Source organism: Glycine max, chromosome 4, assembly GCF_000004515.6.
Source record: "Glycine max cultivar Williams 82 chromosome 4, Glycine_max_v4.0, whole genome shotgun sequence".
NCBI lineage: Eukaryota > Viridiplantae > Streptophyta > Magnoliopsida > Fabales > Fabaceae > Glycine > Glycine max.
In genome coordinates, this window is record NC_016091.4 from 47917413 (window position 1) to 47928712 (window position 11300).

The 11300-nt window shown below is 34.6% G+C and overlaps 1 protein-coding gene across 1 annotated transcript; it reads left to right on the forward strand.

Moving 5' to 3' along the window:
• Positions 1-5103: 5103 nt before the first annotated feature.
• On the forward strand, positions 5104-11066 carry LOC100802768 (probable inactive receptor kinase At5g10020). The gene is made up of 3 exons (XM_003523219.5): positions 5104-6605; positions 7650-9254; positions 10246-11066. The coding sequence occupies exons 1-3, from the start codon at positions 5669-5671 to the stop codon at positions 10821-10823; spliced, it is 3120 nt and encodes a 1039-aa protein (XP_003523267.1). The 5' UTR covers positions 5104-5668; the 3' UTR covers positions 10824-11066.
• The last annotated feature ends 234 nt before the right edge of the window (positions 11067-11300 follow it).

Genomic DNA, 11300 nt, shown 5'->3' on the forward strand with positions numbered 1-11300 from the left:
GAACCTTAAAACATGCTCTTATTTACTTAAACTTTTAATATAAAAAATACCAATGTGGGCCGATAAGTGAGTTATCACACAATGGAAGTTAAGGCCTTCATTCATATTTGAACGTCTTTGACTCTTTATGCCCAATTTTTGCTGGCTGGTATATCAACATGGAACTTAAGTTTTGATCACAAACAATCACCAATTTTGCGTCAATCTAGTATTAAAAGGCTATTGACATGCAATTTGTTTAAAATTAAAATAAAATAAGAATTTGTCTAGTTAACCCAAACTAAAAATGGGATTAAACAATCCCATTTTATGTGATCCAATAGAATTAAAACCAATGTATTAAAAGTTAAATCCTTGTTTAATTTTTTTTACACAAAATTTTGAATAATAGTATATTTTTCTCATTATTTTTTTTACTAAATTTAAAATTTTATCCACTTTTCAAATTTAGATTTTTGACTTAAATATAATTTTATTCTCTCTATTTTATTCCTTTTGCAATATTGATCATTCTAATTTAAAATCGAGACATTCAATTCTTCTATTTTAAAAAATCCATAATTTTAGTTTCTCTATTTTAAAATATAAATATTTAGTCCTCATATTTTAAAAAAATTTCATTTTTGATTCCCGTATTTTATAAAATCTATAATTTTGGTTTAATCTTTAATTTTATTTATGTTTTATTTATTTATTTATTATTTTGTAATTAATTAAATTATTTTATTATGATACCTTAAATGAATATGTTAAATTTAAGTTGAATTGGATAAAAAAATAAAACAAAAAAAAAAATTAAGAATTTGATAAAAATTATGAATTTTTTAAAATAGAAAAATTAAAATCATAAATTTTTTTAAATAAAAGAACTAAAATCATAGATTTTTAAAATAAAAAAATCAAATATCTCAATTTTAAAAGCAACTCAAATTACATAAAGAACAAAATAAGGAAACCAAATTACAAGAATTTTTTGTTTTTGAATATTTTCTACACCATATGTATTTTGCCGTCTGATATTTTGAGCATGTCGATAACAAAAACGATTTTCTCTTCTTTCATACCTCATTGAATCATTAATGTGAGAAATAATATAATTTTATGCTGGTATTGCATCTTGGTCCATCTTTTATGGGCAAACCACATGATCAAATTATAGCCATGACCGAACGAACACCTTACAAAAGACACCGACAATGATGAAAACAACCGTCGCTGGTGTCGGTTTCTTTTCAATTGGTTGGGTGCTTTATCTTTGGTTATATCTTATTTTCGTTCTCTGCCAAGTGCTAAAATAAATAATAACCATTGCTACCCAGTAAGGAGAGAAAACGTTTTTGTTTGGACTTTACCCCTTATTATTAACGTATCGCTAAGGGGTTCAGTTGTTCATGGAAGGGTTTCTGCTACTTATGCCAGGATGTTGCATTGGTGCCTTATGTATGTCATTCTTTGGTCGGTTTGCATCTGTTTTTTTCTATATATTCTCTCTCTGTAAACTTCTGTTTTCGTTCTCAGATTGTTACCTCTTGAAACAATTCCTTTTTTTTTTAATAAAAGTATCTTTTTTGGCCGATCAACAAAAATTACTACACTAATTGCATTGCTTTGAGTAGTCAACACTAAATCCCTACTTTGCTTTGAGTGTTGTGACGGTGATGGAAAAAGTGTATATATATTTGGAAAAAGGTATATATGCAATTAGTTTTTTTTCTTGGAGGGGGAAGAAATATTAATTAGTAAAAAATAATAAGAAGAGTATATAATTAATCAAAGATTTGTGTATAAAAAAACTTAAAAAGTGGGTCTAACACATAATATATTTGTTCTAATTTTATTGGACCACCTAAGATGAGGTTATTTAATCTATTTCTACTTGGGTCAGGTAGACCATCCCATAAAATAAGGGTATTTTGATAAAAATTGTTCACTCATCATTTGTTCTTTACTGTAATTTTCCTTAAGAGACTGAACTAGCCATCTAGAGTTCGAGAGTCAAATGCTGTGAATGTCATTCCTTGTTAATGACAAGTTGAATCATAGGCAAAAGGTAAGTTTAATCAGAAAGAAATCATGAAGGGTTTGTCTGATTGATTTTTTTTTATTAATATGTTTTTTTTTTCTATTAAAAATATCTTTCTCATGGTTTAAACTAATTTTAACCTAAAAAAACTAATTAAGACTGTTTTATCTGATTGATTGTATCAAATTAAGGAAATTGCAAAGAGTCATCTTAATATTGTAAGTCATTCCAAGGTCGAGTTATGGTCGAAGAGCGATGCATGCAACTCTTGGCAATTTAGAAGTGAGTGTTGGGCAGAGTTTAACGGAGAACAATATGATTAAGAATTATTTTCATTAAGAATTAAACTAAAGTTTTTTAATAAAATTATATAAAAATAAAAAGATAGAAAAACATAGGATAAAATAAAAAAATCATAATAAAATTTAAGAAGTCCATAAATAGTTTCAAAAGTCAAAATTATAAAATTATACAATGTAAAGGTTTGGATTGATACATTCTCACTGGACAATGAGTCGTGTGTAATTATATAATTAAGATTTATAGTTCTCATTTCTCACTCATAATATATATATCATTTCTTATAGTCGGATTTTTTATTTATTTGATATGTGTCTTATATATACAAGAAATGCATCAAGTGATAATTCTTTTTATGGTAAAAAATGATAACTATAAATTTGAAATATTATATTATATTTAAATGGTTAACATTAAAAGATAAATGTACATAATTTTTTTAAGTGGTTATGTGACCATTAATTAATTTTTAATCTTGACCATTTATGTATGATTTTGTGTTAATATTTATAATCATTTTTTTCTCAAAACAAGAAGAATTTTCAAGTGATACACCTCCTATACATACAAAACATATCAAGTGAAATATCTTTTCATCACAATAGATGAAAATTATAAATATGGATAATTGATCATATTTGAATGATCAAGATTAAAAAATATAGGAACATAGATTTTTAAGTATTCATGTGAGATCATTAATTAAATTTTAATTTTGATCATCCATCTATGATTTTAAAATGATTAGTGTGAGCGACGATTCAAGTTATGGTAGAAATTATAGTTTGAATAAGTGATTTGAACGGTGAAATATGTGGGATAAGACAATGAAGATGATGATAATGTCGAGGTAAGAAGGCTTGAAGCACAAGTGTGTAGGACATCCAAAGGAGGTGGGTGGCGGCAACAAAAAGAGACACCATGAAACCCTTCAAAGTAAAAGTCTCTAGGACCATTCACATGCTTTGAAACAATTAAACTTTGACATATTTTGTGAGTTTTAGTAAAGAAACTTTGTTAATTTTCTCTTAGTTCACACTCATTATCCTCAAAATCAAGCCTAATGTGTCTAAATATGAGCTTTAATTTGTTTGGTTAGAAATTGATAGTATTAGAAACACACACTCTAACGCACTATTTTTTATTGGTAAAAAAAATTAAAATTTTTAAAATCTATTTTTTATATTAATAAAGTTTCAATGATGATTTTTTAAATATTCTATTTATTTGATGTTAATTAAATAAATACTAATGAATAAAATTATGGAAATCATTTATGTTTATTTGAATAACAAATTAAGAAATAAAATATTTTTTATTTGATTTAACATGAATATTAATGACACATGAATGCATGATATAAAACGTTAAATGATTTTATTAGAAAAGAAAATATGATTTAGTTTCATAAAAAATGTAATTATGGAGGGGAAATTCTTTTAAAGTTTGTAGATTCATAAAACTTGAAAATATTTTTTTTATGAAGGCAATTTTTTCTCAATATTTTTATTTATTTATTTGAGACTTGAATTGAAAACCTTTTTAACTCATTATTTAGAACTACAAATGTTGATAACTAATTAATATTGTTTAATAAACTACTATCTTAAAATACTTGTACTCAAAGATATATCCCTGTCATTTTCTTTATTAAGAAAAAGTGGCAGCAATGAATAGGAGAGAGTATATTAGCAATGACTTTTAGGATCCCTTGAGGGAGAATGAGATGATTGATCATTCAAATCAATGGTAGAAGATAGAAACCCCATCCCATGTCTCATGTGACAATGGAAAATAGGAATAGGTGTTGAGGTCTAGTGTAGTGGGTGCATCATTCTATTTGCACCCTCCCACTCCTTCCCCTCTACCAGACCAGACATCCTCTTATTTTCTTACTCCTTGTCCACTCTATCCCATATCTTCTACTTAACGCCGTTTCTTTTTGTTTATTTTCTTCCCGTCAAATCTATAATTAACTTAATTGTTTGCCCTTTTAACCCTTTTTGTTTTGGCATTTTCTATAGAAAGGCATAATCCTTATAAATATTTCCAATAGTTCACTACAAATGTGATTATACGATTATACAAGGAGTGAACTTTGTGATACTGCTCATGATCTTGGCATTTTTAATATTTACATTAATATGTTTAAGTTTTTTAACTTGTATTTTTCAATAATAGTTTAAGAGTTTTAATAGAGTATTATTTATGTAATTTTTTTTATAATATTAATTTAAAATGTTTCAATATGACTTTTAAAATAAGTTTTATAAAATTCAACAAATTTATTATATATGATGTTTTTTTTATGAAGATCACATATATTTCTATGAACAATAATTATTTTTTCCTTGAGTTTTAACATAGTTACATATGTAAAATTTAAATTTAAAATTATTGGTTAACTTAAAATAGTTTCATATGATAATTTATAGTTGATTGAGAACATGTAGGATTAAAGTGATTTTTTTAAACCATATGTCATTATCTGTACAGGAACTTGGTAATTAAACTCAGTATAAAAATAATAATTATTGCTTTGTAAGTTTTGTTAATAAATAGTCCAAAGACATTCACCAATGAGTGATAAATGCTTTTTAATAAAAGAAAGTTTCTTATGATTAAAAAAAATCAAAACAGTTTGTAATGTTCTATACAATTGAAAAAATCATTTAAGTGAATTGCCTTTTAAAGAGCAATCACAGTTGCTTATATTTAAAAATAAAAATGACTAGAAAATAGATAAAGAAGGAAAGGGTTTTGGAGGATTGGCAGAAGCTGCAAGTAAGTAACTAGCCGGAGGCATGACAAGGCAGCGAAGAAGAATGATGAGAGAGAGGCGCAGAAGTAAGGCGGTTTTGTTTTATTTTACGATGTTAGTAGTGGCAGCCTGGTGATGGCGACAGAAGCAGAGAGAGAGTGTCTCTGACCTAGGCAGAGATAATTCATACTTAAGGGCAGAGAGACGGTGACGGCGTTAGATGCATGTGCGAATGATGGTAGTAGCACACAGCACAGCAAATTTGGGAGAAGAGAGGACCAAGGGATTGTCCTTTACAGACTGTAGTTACTCCCTCGCCCCCACCAACCAACACTCTCCACCTGACCCCTCCCATTCTCTATCCATTTATATAAAATATATTAAAACCAAACCCTACTCTCTCTCTATACCCCCTTCCTCCATCCAATGTTAATGTTGATGTTAACCTCATGCCCCTAGGGTTCCTCTTTTCTCTCTCTCTCTCTCTCTCTCTCTCTCTCTTTAGATGAATAATAATAATAATAATTAAGGTGTCTCTGTCTCTGTCTGTGTCTGTGTTTCTGTTTCCGACCACATTGACTCCGATGAATTCCCCACCCAAGTTGTTGTTGCTGTCTCTTCTCTTTCTCACTCTCTTCACTCTTTCTTCCTCCTCCTCCCTCCCGGAGCTCCGATCTCTCCTCGAATTCAAGAAAGGCATAACCCGAGATCCGGAGAAGCTTCTAGACTCATGGGCCCCCACCACCGTCGCCGAGTCCACCGCCACGTGTCCTTCCTCCTGGCAGGGCGTGGTCTGCGACGAGGAGTCCGGCAACGTCACTGGAATCGTCCTCGACCGCCTCAACCTCGGCGGCGAGCTCAAGTTCCACACTCTCCTCAACCTCAAGATGCTCAGAAACCTCTCGCTCTCCGGCAACGACTTCACCGGCCGCCTACCGCCGTCGCTGGGATCACTTTCGTCACTCCAGCATTTGGATCTTTCGCAGAACAAGTTCTACGGCCCCATCCCGGCGCGGATCAACGACCTTTGGGGCCTCAATTACCTCAATTTGTCCAACAACAACTTCAAGGGCGGCTTCCCCAGCGGCCTCAGCAACCTCCAGCAGCTGCGTGTTCTCGATTTGCATGCAAACCATCTCTGGGCCGAAATTGGGGACGTGCTCTCCACGCTCCGGAACGTGGAGCGCGTGGATTTGAGCCTCAACCGGTTCTTTGGCGGCCTCTCCCTCGCCGTTGAGAATGTTTCCTCCCTGGCGAACACCGTGCATTTTCTTAACCTGAGTTGCAACAACTTGAACGGTCGTTTCTTTACAAACTCCACCATTGGCCTTTTTCGTAATTTGCAGGTTTTGGACTTGAGTGATAACTCCATCACTGGGCAGCTTCCTTCTTTTGGCTCCTTGCCCGCGCTTCGTCTTCTCAGGCTTCCTCGGAATCAGTTGTTTGGTTCCGTGCCGGAGGAGCTGTTGCAGACTTCAGTGCCGCTGGAAGAATTGGATCTTAGCTTCAATGGGTTTACTGGTAACTGTTGGAGAATTGATCCCTTTTTATCTCTTTCAAGTTTTGTGCGGGCAGAATTGCCACTGTTTAAAGCTCTGGTTATGGGGAATGTGATTGTTGAAATTTTATTAATTTGATATAAAATTTAGTTACATTCTGTCCTGTTACTGCTTGAACCTAAATGGAAATCAGGAAAGGTAAAAGTTGGGTGTGTGTGTGCGCATTTGGTTGTGTATTTGTGTGCATGCACATGCAGGTTTGTAATGTTAGATATAGGGAAGGTAAAAGTTGCTTGAGTGCATTTGATTGTATGTTTCTGTGCATTCACATGCAGTGTTGTATTGTTAGAGATGGGAAAGGTTCATGCCGGAAAACCAGGGACCTTTTTGATCTTCAGAATATTGTTATGCTGCCAAAAAGTTCGCTGGCTGTGGAAGTTGTTTTAATGAAAGTTCATGGATTCTGTTTTGCGTGTGCTTGAATGGAAACCATGATGCATGCAACTAAAATCAACATGTGTTTGTGAATGGGGAGATAGAAGGGGGAGAAGGGTGGTCGGGTAGGAGATGGGGCAGAAAGAGAGAGAATAAGAGGGGAAAGGAATGGTGTTTAACTCTAATACATTTCTTCTTATGAAACATTCTTTATGGATGGTCTTCCTTATCTCCAGTCAGGCAGTATTAGTTTGGCTTCTCTGCATCTTATGATGCCTAGTATTTGGCTCATTTGTTTATCATATTTTCTAGTGCGGTGATGACCTATGGCTGTAGAATTGGTGTGTGCTAACTTTACGAATTTATATCGTTTACTCTTGGCTTTTAGTGGCTGTATTCTACGCACTATATCATTTAATGCTTCTGTTTTGCATTTTGCAATTGAATTTACTTGTTTCAAGTGAATATACCAATTTGGTTTCACAGTTGTCAAGCAATTTTTCTTGAGTCTCTTTTAATTAAGTTAATAAATGATCATTCATCATGGTTTTTTTAATGAAGAATTTGAGAGAAATAAGGCAGTAAGCTCAGTACTTTGCTAATTAATTTAACTTTCTTTGCTTATGTACAGGCTCAATCGGTGTAATCAACTCTACAACTTTAAATTTTTTGAATCTTTCATCCAATAGTTTATCAGGCTCCTTGCCAACTTCTTTGAGAAGATGTACAGTCATTGACTTGAGCAGGAATATGTTATCTGGTGACATTTCTGTTATACAGAACTGGGAAGCCCCGTTGGAGGTCATTGATCTGAGTTCAAACAAGCTGTCAGGATCCCTGCCTTCTATTTTAGGAACCTATTCAAAATTGTCTACCATTGACTTAAGTTTAAATGAACTCAAGGGATCCATTCCACGAGGTTTAGTCACTTCATCGTCAGTGACAAGACTAAATCTTTCTGGAAATCAATTTACAGGGCCACTTCTGCTTCAAGGTTCAGGAGCAAGTGAATTACTACTTATGCCTCCTTATCAACCAATGGAATATCTTGATGTATCTAATAACTCCTTAGAAGGTGTCTTGCCTTCTGAAATAGGTAGGATGGGTGGGCTCAAACTGCTGAATCTGGCAAGGAATGGCTTTTCTGGACAGCTGCCAAATGAATTGAACAAACTTTTTTATTTGGAGTACCTTGATTTGTCTAACAACAAATTTACTGGGAATATTCCTGATAAGCTTCCATCCAGCTTAACTGCATTTAATGTGTCAAATAATGATCTATCTGGTCGTGTTCCTGAAAACTTGCGGCATTTCTCTCCTTCATCCTTTCACCCTGGAAATGCAAAACTAATGTTACCAAATGATTCTCCCGAGACTTCTTCGGTGCCTGATAACATTCCAGATAAGGGTAGACATCATAGTTCAAAGGGTAATATCAGGATAGCAATTATTCTTGCCTCAGTGGGTGCTGCAATTATGATTGCTTTTGTTTTATTGGTTTATCATCGAACACAGTTAAAAGAATTTCATGGAAGAAGTGAGTTCACTGGTCAAAATACTAGAAGAGATGTCAAGTTAGGAGGACTTTCGAGGTCTTCTCTCTTCAAGTTCAATACAAACGTTCAACCCCCAACATCTTCATTGAGCTTTTCAAATGATCACCTTTTGACTTCCAATTCAAGGTCACTCTCTGGTGGACAGTCAGAGTTTATAACTGAAATTTCTGAGCATGGCTTAACTCAGGGAATGGTGGCTACTAGTTCAGTATCTGTAAATCCTAATTTGATGGATAACCCTCCCACTTCATCTGGAAGGAAGTCTTCTCCTGGTTCCCCACTGTCGTCCTCACCCCGTTTTATAGAGGCTTGTGAAAAGCCAGTGATGTTGGATGTTTACTCACCAGATCGGTTGGCTGGGGAACTGTTTTTCCTGGATTCTTCCCTAGCATTCACTGCAGAGGAATTATCTCGAGCTCCAGCTGAAGTTCTTGGCAGAAGTAGCCATGGCACTTTATACAAAGCAACTCTGGACAGTGGTCATATGTTGACTGTAAAATGGTTACGGGTGGGATTGGTCAAACATAAAAAGGAATTTGCTAGAGAAGTTAAAAGGATTGGTTCTATGAGGCATCCAAACATTGTCCCATTACTAGCATACTATTGGGGGCCTAGGGAACAAGAGAGGCTTCTTTTAGCTGACTATATACATGGGGACAACTTGGCTCTTCATCTCTATGGTAATAGTTAGCATATCTGTCAACATATCTCACTTCCATCCCCTACATTTTCAATCACGTGCCTTTTTTTTTTTTATATATATTTTTCGTTTCCTGCATTTTTTATGTCCTATGGTCATCCTATTCATTGTGCCATACCTTTTGATTGGGAACATGGTTTTCCTTTTAGAAATTAGAATTTCCTTATGGACAAAACTTGGGTGTAGTACCTTAGGTGCTTTTAGTATTGATTTCTAATCAACAAAATTGGACTTTTACCTCGGTAATCCTTGCAATAAAGGTTGCCCTTACTGGCTGGATTGATTATAGTGGTGAAACTCTAATTTTAATTAGAGAACAACATCAAGAGCACCTAAGCTTTGTTCTTTCCTTACACCTAAGCATCCAATGAAGAAATTGTAACTGCTGGGCAACTTGAAAGGAAAAAGGGGAGGGGGGTCAGATTGCTTGTATAGCTTGGAAGTTCTCTCTTCAACCTTGATGCCAAAAATAAACTGCATGATCAATCCCTGCTACTTGCTTGACACTTTTTTTTGGTTTGGGGGGGGGGGGGGGGGGTTGTAGTGAACTTGTGGTGGCCAGAATTGTGTATACAAACCATTGCATGGATTTTTTTTTATTTGAGATAAAAAGTTAAATAGCTGGATGATGTCATCTGTCCTATCTGCCGCTCAATTTTATTGGCCTTTTCCCAATAGCTGGCAGACAAAGCTCATCTTGGATAGTGTGTTTGAAACTCTTGCTGTTGTACAAGTTGCATGCCTATTTCGAGGTGCATTGTACTATTGTAGAGTTTCAGCATTCAGGGGCTGTTGTGTCTGTCTAAATGTTGGGGGTATTTTTTTGTCACAGTATCCTTAAGGTACACTTTGCCAACAGTTCACATAAAACATGTTTAAAGCTCTTGAATTCTCTAGGCCAGGAGTGTTTTGACATGATGATATGTGCTTTTTGTTAGTTGAGTGTAATATCAATGTATCTGTTTGCACAGAGAGCACACCCAGGAGGTACTCCCCATTATCATTCAGCCAGAGAATAAGAGTTGCTGTTGATGTTGCTCGATGTCTTCTATACCTTCATGATCGAGGACTTCCCCATGGAAATCTAAAGCCAACAAATATAGTGTTAGCAGGCCCTGATTTCAATGCTCGTCTTACTGACTACGGTCTGCACCGGCTGATGACGCCGGCTGGAATTGCAGAGCAGATACTAAATCTCGGAGCCCTTGGATACCGTGCTCCAGAACTTGCTACTGCATCCAAACCAGTTCCATCCTTTAAGGCTGATGTCTATGCACTTGGTGTGATCCTAATGGAATTGTTAACAAGAAAAAGTGCAGGTGATATCATTTCAGGGCAATCAGGTGCTGTTGATCTTACAGATTGGGTTAGGCTGTGCGAGCGAGAAGGAAGGGTAATGGACTGTATTGACAGAGACATTGCAGGTGGGGAAGAATCCTCCAAAGAGATGGATGAACTGCTTGCAATATCTCTCAGGTGTATTCTCCCTGTAAATGAGAGGCCTAACATCAGACAAGTTTTTGACGATCTGTGTTCAATATCGGTTTGAAATTTTTGTAAATGCGTCTGGGAATTAGTTTTTTTATTTTTGGTTCCTCGACCCATTGTCATTTTCTCATTCTTTGTGTACCCCTCTTGTCTCTCCTCCTTAATTGTTTTCTGGCCTTATTTTGGGGCTAATCATCCTATTCTTTTCTTCTATTTTTCTCTTTTATTAGAAAAAGAAAAAACAGTATTTCTTGTAAAGCGACCATCATTGATTATTCGACAGTGTTTGTGTTTTGATTTGAAACGTAGATGTCTCAGTTATTGTCTTAACCTCCAGGGAACTCTACTCATTTATGTTTCCTCGTTGAAGTCTTTGAAAAGTAAAAAGTTGTTATTAAATTAAGATCCCCTTAGTCGGATTGGATGAAAGGTGAACCAGCCATTTCTTGACTAATCTGGTTGAACAAGTTATCTGGTTTTACCAGGAAGTTTTGTCTTTATTTGATCAGGAATCATCGCATGTGGAGTTATTATGGAA

Bases quoted from the DNA above. Each gene is read 5' to 3' on its own strand.
- LOC100802768 (XM_003523219.5), top strand. From the start codon at position 5,669: ATGAATTCCCCACCCAAGTTGTTGTTGCTGTCTCTTCTCTTTCTCACT. The intron at 6,606-7,649 runs GTAACTGTTGGA...GCTTATGTACAG, and splicing joins TAGCTTCAATGGGTTTACTG to GCTCAATCGGTGTAATCAAC. The intron at 9,255-10,245 runs GTAATAGTTAGC...CTGTTTGCACAG, and splicing joins CTTGGCTCTTCATCTCTATG to AGAGCACACCCAGGAGGTAC.